The sequence below is a fragment of the Scyliorhinus canicula genome, chromosome 2 (genome assembly GCF_902713615.1).
Source record: "Scyliorhinus canicula chromosome 2, sScyCan1.1, whole genome shotgun sequence".
Taxonomy (NCBI): domain Eukaryota; kingdom Metazoa; phylum Chordata; class Chondrichthyes; order Carcharhiniformes; family Scyliorhinidae; genus Scyliorhinus; species Scyliorhinus canicula.
The window spans coordinates 274,976,558-274,991,904 of NC_052147.1; the positions used below are offsets into that span (position 1 = coordinate 274,976,558).

The 15,347-nt window shown below is 48.1% G+C and overlaps 1 protein-coding gene across 2 annotated transcripts in view; it reads right to left on the bottom strand.

The window, feature by feature from the left end:
• Positions 1-2,808, bottom strand: part of hspbap1 (hspb associated protein 1) — a 112,797-nt gene extending 109,989 nt beyond the window's left edge. Inside the window, exon 1 of one of the 2 annotated variants that reach the window (XM_038790077.1) lies at positions 2,686-2,808. In XM_038790077.1, the coding sequence (XP_038646005.1) occupies positions 2,686-2,695 (10 nt within the window). In that variant the 5' untranslated portion in view covers positions 2,696-2,808. The remainder of the gene's footprint in view (positions 1-2,685) is intronic. The other variant, XM_038790078.1, reaches the window with a different exon arrangement.
• Between the last annotated feature and the right edge of the window lie 12,539 nt (positions 2,809-15,347).

Genomic DNA, 15,347 nt, shown 5'->3' on the forward strand with positions numbered 1-15,347 from the left:
CAATCAAGATTTGCCCCGGGCATCACCAGACCTCTGCACGCCACTGGTTGTAGTATAGCTGAAATTCCAAAAGACATTCAATAAGGTGCCGCACAGAAGGTTAACAGGCAAAATAAGAGTTTGTGGAGTTGAGGTAATATATATTGATAGAGGATTGGTTAATGCATAGAAAACCGAGAGAGTGGGCATTAACAGGGTTTTTTCAAGTTGGGAGGCAGTGAACAGCAGAGTGCCGCAAGGATCAGTACTGGAGCCTCAGCTATTTATAACTCAGATAAAGCAATCAAGAGTCTAAGTTTGTTGACGATACCAAGCTAGTTGGAAAGGTAACCTGCAGAGAGGCTGCAAAAAGATGAAATGAAACGAAAAATTAAAATGAAAATCGCTTAATGTCACAAGTAGGCTTCAAATGAAGTTACTGTGAAAAGCCCCTAGACGCCACATTCCGCCGCATGTTCAGGGAGGATGGTACGGGAATTGAACCGTGCAGCTGGCCTGCCCTGGTCTGCTTTCAAAGCCAGCGATTTAGCCCTGTGCTAAACAGCCCCTTGGCCTAACCTAGACAGGTTAGGTGAGTGCACAACAAGATGGCAGACAGAGTACATTTTTATTTATTCATTTAAGAGAAGTGGCGAGTCCAGTTCAGTTTCTTGTCAATGGTGACCACAAGGATGTTGATAATGTCAGGAAGTGTGAAGTAACTCACTTTGGTTGCAAGAATGAAAAAAAAAAATTAAAAAATTTTTTTTTTTTTAAAGGTACCCAGAATCCCTACAGTGCAGAAGGCAGCCATTCAGTCCATCGAGTCTGCACCGACCCACTGAAAGAGCACCCTATGTATGCTCTTAACTCCACCTAACCGGCACATCTTTGGACTGTCGGATAAAGCCAGAGCACCCAAAAGAAACTCATGCAGACATGAGGAAGTGAAAACTCCACACGGTCACCCAAGGCCAGATTTGAACCCGTGTCCCTGGCAGCAATGCTAACTTGTCAGTGTTAACGTTCAAAAATACTTCAGTGTACTTATATAGGGAATGCAGTAGGTTAGCAGGCAATTAGGAAGGCAAATCGCATGTTGGCAAGGGGAGTGGAGTACAAGAATAAATAAGTCTTGCTACTGTTGGGATTTGGTGAGACTGTATCTGGAGTACGGTTCTGATCTCCATCAATAGGCAAGGATATACTTGCACTAGAATCAGCACTGCAAATGTTGAATAAATTGGTCCCTGCGATTAGGGGGTTGCCCTATGGTGAGAGGATGAATAAATTTGGTTTATATTCACTGGAGTTTAAAAGAATGAGAAGCAATCTCATTGAAACCTACAAAGTTCTTAAGTGTTTTGATAGGGTGGACACAAAGGGATTGTTCCCATCAGTCAGGGAATCTAAAGCAAAGGGGCACAGTCTTAGGATAAAGGATTGAGAGGAGGAGAAATTTCTTCACTTAAAGCATTGTGAACCTTGGAATTCTCTACTTAAGTGCCATGGATGCTCAATCATTCAGTCCATCTAAAGCTGGGAAAGAAAGATTTTTGGTCCCTCAGGGAATTAAGGGACATGGGATGTGGGGGAAAATCGCCATGAAACACCAGATCAGCCATGATCGTGATCGTATTCAATGGCATGGGAGGGAGGGGCACAGGGGTGGGCAGGAAGTGTCATTTAGAGTAGGGGTGCTGCTCCCACTCCAGGTACGACCGACAGCGATTTTGTGGGACTGGATAGAGTAGATAGGGAGAAACTGTTTCCTCCAATAAAAGGATGGAGAACGAGAGCGCAGATTTAAAGCAATTTACAAAAGAAGCGAATGCAATTTAAAAAGGGGGTTGGTTTAGCTCAATGGACTAGACAGCTGGTTTGTGATACAGAGCAAGGCCAGCAGCATGGGTTGAATTCCCGTACCAGCCGAGAATTCTGAATTCTCCCTCCGTGCACCCGACCAGGCGCCGGAATGTGGTGACTATGGGCAGCACAGTAGCACAGTAGGTTAGCACAGTGGCTTCACAGCTCCAGGGTCCCAGGCTCGATTCCCGGCTTGGGTCACTGTCTGTGCGGAGTGGTCCACGTGTCTGCGTGGGTTTCCTCCGGGTGCTCCAGTTTTACTCCCACAGTCCAAAGATGTGCAGGTTAGGTAGATTGGCCATTGTAAATTGCCCTTAGTGTCCAAAAAGGTGAGGTGGGGTTGTTGGGTTACGGGGATAAAGGGGATAGGGTGGAAGCATGGGGCTTAGTGCAAGGGCCAGTGCAGACTCGATGGGCTGAATGGCCTCCTTCTGCACTGTAAGCCTATGACTAGTGGCTCACAGTAACCTCAATGCAGTGTTAATGTAAGCCTACTCGGGACAACAAAGATTATTTATATTTATTTTTTAAAAACTTTTTCACACAGCGAGGGGTTCGGTCTCGACTGCACTGACTGGCAATGTGGGGGAGGAGGGGCATTAGGTGATCCCTTGAATAGAAACGACGTATGGGGGAAAAGGCAGGGGAATGGCACTAAGTCATGATGCTCATTCACAGAGCTGGCAGACATGATGGGCCGAATGGCACCATAACAACCCTGTCATTCTGAATGAACCTGCCGAGGACCGAATTCAGCGGCTGCACAACAATCACCGGCGATCCGAGCCGACAACAACACTTATTAATCGCTACCCCGAGTCAGGCACAACCGAGCCTAACCTTGGCTCATTCTGAGCTTGCCCTCCAACTCCGAAGCCCGAATGCACAGGCCCTCCTTAGCAACCGTCCGACGGTCCGAAGCAGTACGTCGTTCTGTGCGTGCCTATCCGGTCCTGACGTCAGGAACAGAAATTCCACGCATGCGCTATCCTTTACTCCCTCTGCGCATGCCCAAACCAGACACCGAATGGGCGGGGCACGGGAGCGCCTCGCGCATGCGCGGTGAGAAGGGGCGCCAGCTGCGGGGCACGTGGTGCCGGTGGACTGCTGAGTGGCCTTTGGCCCAGAGTGAAGACCCAGTCATAACATCAGAGTTGTTTCTTGTGCTTTGCTTTCAACGGCTGGTGGGAGTGACTCCCCTCCACTCAAGCAGCATTTGACCTAGTGCGGCATCAAGGAGCTGCAACAGAATTAGTGTCAGTGGGAATCTGTGCGATATCATCTGCTGGATGGCTTCAACCCGGACCTTGAATTCATGTCTCATTACATTCACCCCCCCCCCCCCCCCACCTATCATGGGCCTTTTGGCCCATTGAGTCTGCACCGGCTCTTTGAAAGAGCACCCTACCCAAGCCCACATCTCCACCCTATCCCCATAACCCAGTAACCCCACCCAACACTAAGGGCAACTCTGAACACTAAGGGCAATTTATCATGGCCAACCCACCTAACCTGCACATCTTTGGACTGTGGGAGGAAACCGGAGCACCCGGAGGAAACACATGCACACACGGGGAGAACGTGCAGACTCCGCACAGACAGTGAACCAAGCCGGGAATCGAACCTGGGACCCTGGAGCTGTGAAGCAATTGGGTTAACCACCATGTTACCATGCTGCCCTGTTTGGATTGGGAAATGCAACTGTCCTGGCTCCGGACAATTCACACCTCTTTGACCTGTGATTATCCCCCTCTCCAGTCTCACCATCTGGACCTGTAAAGACTTAATTACCTGCAAAGACTCACATTCAAAGTATCATCTTTCATCATTGACTAAGTCTATATGTGAGCTTGTGGAACCCACCTCTTCATTCACCTAATTAAGGAGCAGTGCTCCGAAAGCTAGTGGCTCCAAACAAGCCTGCTGGACTTTAACCTGGTGTTACCCAGGTTACTGTACCCACCCCAGTCCAACGCCGGCATCGCTATATCATCTGCTGGTTAGTCATTCCTGGCACAAAGGAAGATGGTTGTGGTGGTTGGAGGTCGATCGTCTCAGTTCTAGGGCATCATTGCAGGAGTTACTCAGAGTAGTTCACATCGGGAGCAGAGCTGAACGGAAGAAATCCAGAGTGCAGTCTGGGACGGTCAGTAGCATTTGTGCCCATTAGCACCCTTCCCTTCCTTGATCTTTCTGTCTCCATTTCCGGCGATAGACTATCTTCTAATATCCACTACAAGCCCACTGACTCTCACACCTATCTGGACTACAGCGCTTCGCACCCTACACCCTGTAAGGACTCCATCCCTTTCTCTCAACTCCTTTGCCTCCGTCATATTTGTTCCGACGTTGCCACTTTCCAAAATGGTGCTTCGAAAATGTGTGCCTTCTTCTTCAACCGTGATTTCCCACCTACAATTGTTGACAGGGCCCTCAACGGTGTGCGTCCTTCTCCCGCGCCACTACCCTCGCTCCCTCCCCTCCCTCCCAGAACAAGGATAGAGTCCCCCTCGTTCTCACATTTCATCCCACCAGCCTCTGTATGCAAAGCATACACAGAGGGTAGTGGGTGCCTGGAACTCGCTGCCGGAGGAGGTGTTGGAAGCGGGGACAATAGTGACGTTTAAGGGGCATCTTGACAAATACATGAATAGGATGGGAATAGAGGAATACGGACCCCGGAAGTGTAGAAGAGTTTAGTTTAGACGGCCAGCATGGTCGGCGCAGGCTTGGAGGGCCGAAGGGCCTGTTCCTGTGCTGTACTTTTCTTTGTCCTTTAGAACATAGAACAGTACAGCACAGAACAGGCCCTTCGGCCCTCAATGTTGTGCCGAGCAATGATCACCCCACTCAAACCCACGTATCCACCCTATACCCGTAACCAACAACACCTCCCCCCCTCTAACCTTACTTTTTAGGACACTACGGGCAATTTAGCATGGCCAATCCACCTAACCGGCACATCTTTGGACTGTGGGAGGAAACCGGAGCACCCGGAGGAAACCCACGCAGGCACTGGGAGGACGTGCAGACTCCACACAGACAGTGACCCAGCCGGGAATCGAACCTGGGACCCTGGAGCTGTGAAGCATTTATGCTAACCACCATGCTACCGCGCTGCCCCTTTGATTTGTTATTTGATTATGATTTGTTCATAATCATCCGCCACTTTCGCCAACTCCAGCGTGATGCCACCACCAAACACATCTTCCCTTCACTCCCTCTGTCAGCATTCCGCAGCGACCGTTCCCTCCGAGATAATCTGGTCCACACCTCCACAATACCCAGTACCTCTCCCATCACCCTTGGCACCTTCCCATGCAATCGCAGGTAACACCTGCCCCTTTACCCCTTCCATGCTTAACATCCCAGGCCTAAAACACTCATTCCAGGTTAAGCAGCGTTTCACTTGCATCTCTTCCAATTTGGTCTATTACATTCGCTGCTCCCAATGTGGTCTCCTCTATATCGGAGAGACCAAACACAGACTGGGTGATCGCTTTGCTGAGCATCTTCGCTTCTGTGCACATTCGGACCCTGACCTTCCCGTTGCTTGCCATTTTAACAAAAGACCCTGCTCCCATGCTCACATGTCTGTCCTTGACCTGCTGCAATGTTCCAGTGAAGCTCAACACAAACTGGAGGAACAACATCTCATCTTCCTGTTAGGCACGCAACAGCCTTCCGGTCTCAACATCGAATTCAACAACTTCAGATGATTAGCTCTACCCCACCTCGACCCATTTGTTTTCATCCCATTTCATTCTTTTACCCTTTTTTTCTTGTCTTTCTTAATATATATTAACCCCCCAATCTTATCCAACTTTCCTTATCTTTTCTCCTCTTTGCTTCCTCCTTTGCCTCCCCCCACATCTACAGTTCACCCTCTGATGTTAGTTTCTCTGCTGTTTGACCTTTCACATCTTTCTGGGGACTGCCATTAGCACTCTTTCCCCTTGGTTTCTGTGGCCATTAGCACCCGGTTTCCCTGGGTTTCTGTGGCTGTGGCTCATCTTTCATTCTCACTCCACAGTATAAATATTTCCCACTTTCTCTGTCTGTTAGCTTTGACAAAGAGTTATCGGACACGAAACGTTAGCTCTTTTCTCTCCCTACAGATGCTGCCAGACCTGCTGAGATTTTCTAGCATTTTCGCTTTCATGTCAGATTCCAGCATCAGCAGTATTTGCAATTTGCTTTTATTAAGTGGTATTTGTGTCTGTGTCTTTGTGTTTTCAAATTGTGGGGGGCGGGGGGGGGGGGAGGGGGGTGGGGACAGAGAAGTGACACCACAGTAAAGCTGTGACCTATTTGGCTGGTAGGGAATCAGTGTTAAATTTGAAAAAAAATTTGAAAAAACTAATAAAAGCTAATTACTTAACTAGGTAGAGGAGTAACTAAACCTGAGGGCGGAGATTAGTATTTAGCACTTAATTTTACAGTAGAAATTTCGAGCCAGGGACTATATAGTTAATTGTAACTTAATCTAATAATGATTTAATAAGTATTTATTTTAAATTAATTAACTAGTGCTTAAATGTCACTCAGTGGGGTGCAGTGCTCTAACTGTGAGATGTGGGAGGTCTGTGCAAGAGGTGTAACCAATGTCAGCACCTCACGGACCATGTAGTTCAGTCGGAGTAACAGTTGGATGCACTTAGGAGCGTGCAGAAAGCATCATAGACAGGAGTTATAGAGACCCATGGTGCAGCTAGACAGATGTGGTGTCGCCGCTCTAGCTGCTGCTGTTGAAATGAAAAATGAAAATCGCTTATTGTCACAGTGCAGGAATCCCCTGTGGCTGTCCCCGCCTCTAACAAGTATACCATTTTGGATACTATTGCGAGGGGATAGCCTATCAGGGGAAAACAACAGTCCCGTACCAGCCTCCCCGAACAGGCGCCGGAGGGTGGTGACTAAGGGCTTTTCACAGTAACTTCATTTGAAGCCTACAATAAGCGATTTTCATTTTTCATTTCAACAGCAGCAGCCAGAGCGGCGACACCACGGCTGGCTCTGATGTTCAGCAGGGAGGGTCAAAGTGCAGGACAGCAATAGTTATAGGGGACTGTATAGTAAGGGGCACAGATAGGCGCTTCTGTGGACGGGAAAGAGACTCCAGGATGGTATATTGCCTCCCTAGTGCCAGTGTCCATGATATCTCTGAACAGGTAGGGGCATTCTGAAGGGGGAGGATGAGCAGCCAGAGGTCATGGTACAAATTTTTATTAACAACATAGGCAGGAAGAGTGATGAGATCTGCAGAAGGAGTTCAGGGAGTTAGGTAGAAAATTAAAAGACAGGACCTCGAGAGTTGTAATCTCAGGATTACTCCCTGTGCCACGTACCAGTGAGGCTAGAAATAAGAAGATAGTACAGCTGAACATGTGGCTAAACAGCTGATGTAGAATGGAGGGGTTCAGATATCTGGACCATTGGGATCTCTTCCGGGGCAGGTGGGACCTGTACAAGAAGGATGAGTTGCATCTAAACTGGAGTGGCATAATTATCCTGGCCGCGAGATTTGCTAGTGCCACACGGGGGGGGGGGGGGGGTTAAACTAGTGTGACAGGAGGATGGGAACCGGAACAATCGGTCAGAAGGTGAAATAACTAAGGGGCAAGTAGAGAATAGGCCCGGTAAGACTTGAGAGGAAGAGCAGACAGGGAGATGTTGCTGAACACAGCAGGACTAGTGGTCTGAAGTACATATGTTTCAATGCGAGAAGTATAACAAGTAAGGCAGATGAACTTGGAGCTTAGATCTTAGAGCTTGGATTAGTACTTGGAACTATCATATTGTTGCCATAACGGAAACTTGATAAAGACGGCAGCACGGTGGCACAGTGGTTAGCACTGGGGCTGCGGCGCTGAGAACCCGGGTTCGAATCCCGGCCCTAGGTCACTGTCCGTGTGGAGTTTGCACATTCTCCCCGTGTCTGCGTGGGTCCCACCCCCACAACCCAAAGATGTGCCGGTTAGGTGGATTGGCCATGCTAAATTACCCCTTAATTGGAAAAAGTAAATAATTGGGTACTCTAAATTTATATTTTTTTAAACTTGGTTGATAAAGGACAGGATTGGCAGCTAAACGTTCCAGGATTTAGGTGTTTCAGGCGGGATAGCGGGGGATGTAAAAGGGGTGGAGTAGTTGCACTACTGGTGAGGGAGAATATCACAGCTGTATTGCGGGAGAACACCTCAGAGGGCAGCGAGGCAGTCTGGGTAAAGCTCAGGAATAGAAAGGATGCAGTCACATGGGTGAATGGATGGATTTGTTTCTTGTCAAGTGTACCGAGGTACAGTGAAAAGTGTGTGCCGTTCAGACAGATCATTCGTACATGAAAAGAAAATACATAATGGGGCAAACATAAAATACATAATGTACATAAAATACACAATGTAAATACAGAGACAAAGGCATTGGGTGAAGCATACAGGAGTGTAGTACTACTCAGTAAAGATGTTTGAAGTGATCAGATCAGTCCATAAGAGGGTCGTTATTGTACACTTCTATCAGGTATCCCCTCAGCCTCCATCTCTCCAGAAAGAACAATCCCACTTTATTCAACCTCTCCTCATAGCTCGGAGGCTAGGAAACCCGGAGCGAGTAACTCCCCCTGACTTCCCAAAGCCTGTCCACTGTCTCTAAGGAACAAGTCAGGAGTGTGATGGAAAGGGGCAGCACGGTGGCCTAGTGGTTAGCACAACCGCCTCACGGCGCTGAGGTCCCAGGTTCGATCCCGGCTCTGGGTCACTGTCCGTGTGGAGTTTGCACATTCTCCCCGTGTCTGCGTGGGTTTCGCCCCCACAACCCAAAAATGTGCAGAGTAGGTGGATTGGACACGCTAAATTGCCCCTTAATTGGAAAAAATAATTGGGTAATCTAAATTTATTTTTTTAAAAAGGAGTGTGATGGAATACTCTCCGCTTGCCTGGATGTGTACACTCAAGATGTTTGACACAATCTAGGACAAAGCAGCCCACTTGATTTTCACCACATCCACAAACATTCACTCCCTCCAACATCAGTGCTCAGTGACAGCCGTAAGTACCATCTACAAGATGCACTGCAGGATTTCGCCAAGGCTCCTTAAACCGCACCTTCCGAACCTTCAACTGCAGGCACCTAGGACAAGGGCAGCAGACACATGGGTACACTACTGCCTGGAGGTTCCCCTCCAAGCCACCCACCATCCTGATTTGGAAATGTATCATCATTCCTTCACTGTCACTGGATCGAAATCTGAGCATTCCCTCCCTAACAGCACTACAGGTGGCCCTACACCACCTACAACAGATTAAGAGGAAAGCTCAACATCACCTTCTCAAGGACAATTAGGAATGGGTAGTAAATGCTGGCCTAGCCAGCGACATGCACATCCCAAGGATTAATAAAAAAAAGTGAAATACATTAAATGAGACTAATATTGAAGTATGCAAACCTCTCGAATTTAGACCTGGAATGTCTGGGAATTAAGGATCAATGTCGAGGACACTGTTGTGTGAAACTCTGGGGAAAAATCATTGCATCGTTAAAGAAAGATTTTTTTAGTCATTTTCTTTTAACCTTTTTAACAAGGTGTAAAAATATTGAAAATGGGACAACAACAAAGGCTGTTTGGCTGGCAGTCAAGCATTATCTAATTGCATGAGTCTTTTTGGAGTCTTTTTCAATTGGTGTAGGAAGGCCGTGCGTCACAAGGGTGTATGTGTTGGCCGACTAATGGCTGAAGTGGGAGGCTGGTTTAGCACAGGGCCAAATCTCTGGCTTTGAAAGCAGACCAAGGCAGGCCAGCAGCACGGTTTAATTCCTGTGAAGGACCTTCTCCTTCACACTGTACCTATGGAAGCACAGTCATGACCTTTGGCGGTTCACTCGCCTTTGGTACAGGCCTCCACGACCGATGAGCCCGATCCAGTTCATACCGGGAGGGATCCTCCCACTCCCCCAATAGTTTCGCCAGCATTGCGGCATAATACTCAGTCGGCCTCGGCCTTTCAACTCCTTCGGGCAGCCCCACAATCCTCAAATTCTGTTGCCTGGATCTGTTTTCCAGGTCTTCCAATTTTCCTCGCAGATCCTTATTAATCTCCATAATCTTCTGCATCTCCTTCCCCATCGACGTAAGTTGATCACCATGCTGCAGTAATGTCTCCTCCACTTCCTTCAGCGCTTCCCCTTGCTCCCGCACCTCCGCCACTGCGCTCGCCACCGCCGTCATCACCGGGGAAATCGCCTCCTCCACCAGCCACTCAAAACCTCCCTCATCTCCTTCCTCATTGCCTCCATGTATTTTGTAAACTGCCTTTCGAATTCCGCAGCCATCGCCTTAGTTATTTCTTCAGCCGTAAGCAATGCGGCCTCCCCTGGTGCTCCAGCCTCCATTTTCCTTGGTGACCCCGCGATGACCTTTCCACTCCCCGACGGACCTGCAGCTGTTTTTTTTACGGCCGTTGTTTTGCTCTCCCTCGACATTTTCCTTTACTGTGCCTTCGCTGTGCCTCCTCCGTGCCTTCTCCCTGCTTTTGCCGCCTCCCAGGACCCTGGGACCGGGCTTAAAGCCCCGGAAATGCGGTTCCCGAACGGGAGCCCTCCATTGCGCGGCTGCCTCCCGCCCGCCGTCACCGGAGGCCCCACAGTAACTTCATTTGAAGCCTATTTGTGACAATCAGCGATTTTCATATCATTTCATCTCGTTTCAAATGATGAAACCTTCCAGGAATATATTTCATCACAGCTGCCATCCATAGCCCAAAAGACAGCTGTGGTTCAGGAACACATCAATTGCTAGATGAAGAAGTCAGCCATGGGAGTATATAAACAGGAGGAGGCCATACTCCTGGAGCCCCTTCGACCATTCAGTGAAATGATGCCTGATCTCTGATATAACTCCATTTACCCAATTTGGCCTCCATACCCTTGGTTAATAAAAACCTTATCAATCTCGGATTTAAAATTTCCAATCAATGCAGCATGAATTGCTGTTTGTTACAGAGATTTCCAAGCATCTACTACTAGTCTTTGTGTGGAGGAGTGTTTCCTCATTTCATTCCTGAAAGGCCGATGTCCTGTGCCCCTCGTTCCAGACTTTCCAACCAGCATGGGCGGGATTCTCCTTTGGCCGACGCCGAAATCGGGGCGTGCAATTGGCCGGAGAATAGCTTCCGACGCCAAAATCACAGCAGGCGCCAAATCGCGATGCTCCGCCACCTCGAAGACGGCGTCAATGCGATGGACGCTGCGCGTACTTTAATCACCGTTTGCACATCATTAGTGGGCCCACCCACAATTCTCCCCCTCTGATGGGCTGCGTTCCCAACGGCGTGGCCCAGGTGTACTCTCAGACATCGCGAACCTGCCATGGTGGCTGCTGATAGAGAGAGAGGGCGTACGGACAGTGTCCAGCACCGCCGTAATTCGCCGACAGTCATACCGCTGGCCGGAGGGGCTTCTGCCAGGGCTGGGGGGAGTAGTGGGGGGTGGCCAGGAGGTGGGCCGTGAGGTCAGGGTGGACATGCCGCTGACAGCCCGCTTTAAACCTGGTGCCCTGGGTCGTACAAGCGACCGCCCCATCAGCTGTATGGGTGCTCCCAGCACAACCTGCCCCATCATTTCGGCTTCACTAAGTGTGCGTGTGGGGCGTGTGTGTTTATGCGTGGCTGCAGCTTGTCAGCCCTGTGAGTGTCCATCACGGACCAGACGAATCCTGCACCGTCTTCCATGGGGATCGATGGTGTTCCACGCAGCACCGGTGCTAGCCCCTCACCGGTAGCGGAATCAGTGCAGGTGCAGCGCCGATTCTCCTGTCGGAAAAGTCCGCGGATTCTCTGTTGGGGACAACACAGTTGCAGAAACGGAGAATCCAGCCCGCAATCTCTATCTATCCCCGAAGTGGTGCATTAAGCATCATGGAAGCATAAATCAAGCCAGCCCTCAACCTTCTAACTTCCAGGGAACACAATCCTTGTTTGCGTAATTTCTCCTGAAAATTTAACCCTTCAAGTCCAAGTTTCCGAGGCCCAACCACCTTTAGCTGCTTCAATAAAAAACTTCCCTCCACCGTAAGGTTAGAAGTGGGGATGTTCGCTGACGATTGCACAATGTTCCGCACCATTTGTGACTCTTCGCATGCTAAAGTAGTCCGTGACTGTATGCCAGGCAGTGATCCTCACCAACAAGAGATAATGTAACCATTTCCCTTTGCATTCAATGGCATTCCCATTGCTGTAGCCCCCGTTATCAACATCCTGGGGGTTACCATTCACCAGAAACTGAACTGGACAACAGTGTGTATCATATGTAAGATGCACTACAGAAGATCACCAAAACTCCTTTGACAGCACCTTTCAAACCCATGGCCTTTACCACCCAGATTGGACAAAGGCAGCATATTCATGGGAACACAATCACCTCCAAGTCACACACCCTCCTGGCATGGAACTATATTGCCATTCCCTCACTGTTGCTGGGTCAAAATCCAGGAACTCCCTCACAACACTGTGGGTGTACTTACAATACATGAACTGAAGCAGTTCAAGAAGGCAGCTCACCATCCCCTTCTCAAGGGCAATTAGGGATGGACATAGCACACAAGGCTATGGACCGAGTGCCGAAAAATGGTATCAGTATAGATAGATGATTGATGGCCAGCGCAAACATGATGGGTCGAAGGGCCTCTTTCTGTGTTGTCAATCTCGATGGCGCTTTGGCAATAAATGCTGGCCCAGCCATCGATGTGCATAAAATAATTTTTTACAAACTCTGGTAAACCCGCCAGGCCAATATATCCTTCCTAAAACGCGATGCCCAGAATTTCTCACAGTGCTCCAGGTGTAGTCTATCTAAAGCTTTCGGAGCATAGGAATTGCTGGGTGAAGAATAGACCACAGTCCTACTTCCCTAGTAGTCATGTGATAGAGGGATTTTTGACAACCAAGGATAAGTCAAGATATGGCGCCAAGTGAGGTGGGTCCCTGATGTTGGGATGCAGACCAGCCACGGCCTCATTAAATGGTGAAATAGGCTGTCTCTATGATACAACAGTAGTGGAGTTGTTGACTGATCATAGCAATAAATCTCTCAATTTTCCCACTATAAGCGATGGGCTGAATGGCCTGTAGTGAGCAATGAGTTGCATCAGCTTCCGGTCTTTTGAAACCAATTAGCATACCATAAAGTCTTCAGGGCAACACACCAGTCTCAATTTTATAAATACTAATTTTTGGACAGCTTTGGAGAACGAAGCTCAAAAACATTTCACAAAAATTCACTTTCTTAAAGCCAACCTGTCCGCAATGCCATCCACCCCAAGAGTTTATCCGCTGACACTGAATTGGAACTGTTGATAAAACACTTGACTTGTGGGGCAGCACGGTGGCACAGTGGTTAGTGTTGCTGCCTACGGTGCTGAGGACCCGGGTTCGAATCCCGGCCCTGGGTCACTGTCCGTGTGGAGTTTGCACATTCTCCCCGTGTCTGCGTGGGTTTCACCCCACAACCCAAAGATGTGCAGAGCAGGTAGATTGGCCACTCTAAATTGCCCCTTAATTGGAAAAAATAATTGGGTACTCTAAATTTTTTTTTAAAACACTTGACTTGTAAGTTGAAAAGCAATGCTAAAGAATACCTACACCAGTTGTAAAGGGAATGGACTCTTCATTACCCAAATAGATGGCTCTTGATTGACAGACAAACATCCTTTTTCTCTTAAGGGATGCTGAAAACAGTGTCCAGGAGATTCATAGTTAATCCCTGGAAACTCCAGGCCAGCCCTGGAGGGTGGACAACCCTACAGAGCTCTAAAAGCCTCCTAGGAACTGACCCGAAACCTGTGGAGAGATGTGGCACAGTGCGCGAGTCCAACCTCCGTTGAGTTTGGTTCACATTCCTCCCTCCAACGATGCTGCTGCTCGTTAGTATGTTGAAAATTATTTATTCATACCCTGTGACTTCTTATTTATTACCCACGTAAACTATTATTTGATATAGACAAATATATTACTCATGATGCACGCCTGTAATGACATTGTAGTCCATTGAAGTCCAACCTCCACTGAGCCTGCACAGCTCCATACAGCACAGACCAAGGTTTAATCACCTCGCAAAGTCAGCCAACTGTGACGACCCTTCAACTTTGGGATATCCTGTGGTCACGAAAGGCGCTATATAAACGCAAGTCTTTTGTTTTTTTGTAGAATTAAACAGCTGGAGTACGGAGGTTTTGATGGAGAAAACAGCTGGGTTCCAGAGGTAGTCGATGGAAGTAAACAGCTGGTGCGCAGAGGTTGTGGATGATTGAAAACAGCTGGAGTACACAGAAGAGGGAAGTGTTCCAGCAATAAAGAAGACAATGTTTACATGATGTCCTTGGCTCAGTCTCAGCAATTTTGCGTCTGAGTCGGTGGGTCGGGCATTTAAGTTCCTGTAAAAATAGTGATGTGCTTCTTTCCGTTTTAATAGAGGCAGCGCTATAACGTGGAAACGATTTGTTTAAATCGTGTTCTGAAAAACCCTTCTCCACCTTACTGAGAAGAGAAGCATTTGAAAACCAGGCTCTTTCTCACAGCAGGGAGAATGTCATTACAGACGTGCATCATGAGTAACGAAATGAAAATGAAATGAAAATCACTTATTGTCACGAGTAGGCTTCAATGAAGTTACTGTGAAAAGCCCCTAGTCACCACATTCCGGCGCCTGTCCGGCTTCCATTCATTCATCATGAGCAACTGAAAGCTTGTAGTTATGCCAAGTCAATGAGTGGAGTCCAGAGGCACATTGGCTCAATGATGTAACTTACAAGTCTTCACCCCACCCCACACACAAGATTCCAGATGTCACATCTGTGGAATGGACTGCTGTGAACCTCAATGTCTGTGCTGGAGTCCCAGGGGTCAGGTAGCATGAGGAACGATGCAATTTCAGGTGCCAAAGCTCAGCTGCCCAACTTCTCCCATAGGAGAAGTTACCAGTTATGGCTGCATATTGAGTATGTTAGTGGATTTGTAGTTCAGAGGCCTGGACTAACAATCTGCAGAAGTGACTTCAAATGGCTGTTTGTGAGTTTTTATTCAATTAATCAAATGCATTATGGAATAACAAGCTTCTATCAGTAACGTTGAACATGAGACTAACCAATTTTCATAAAAAACCAGCAGGTTCACTCATGTCCTTTAGCCACGATTCCTTACCTAGTCCGACCAACATGAATCCAGATGGGCAGCAATATGGCCGAATCATCACTGCCCTCTGAACCGGCCCAGCCAGCCACACACATTTGCATCAAGCCACGTTAAAAACAGTACAATCAGTCATCGCATGCAGTAGTTCAAGAAGGTGGCCCACCTTCCCAATTAAGGAAAGTCAATAGAGCGATGCTCAGATCCTATGAATGAAAAAGTGATGTCTCCATGTACAACACTAATGTGCTTATCTGTTTTAATCTGGTACACTACAATTCTCTGTATTGAGATTGGGTAATCACCTTGATAAACATTTCTGTT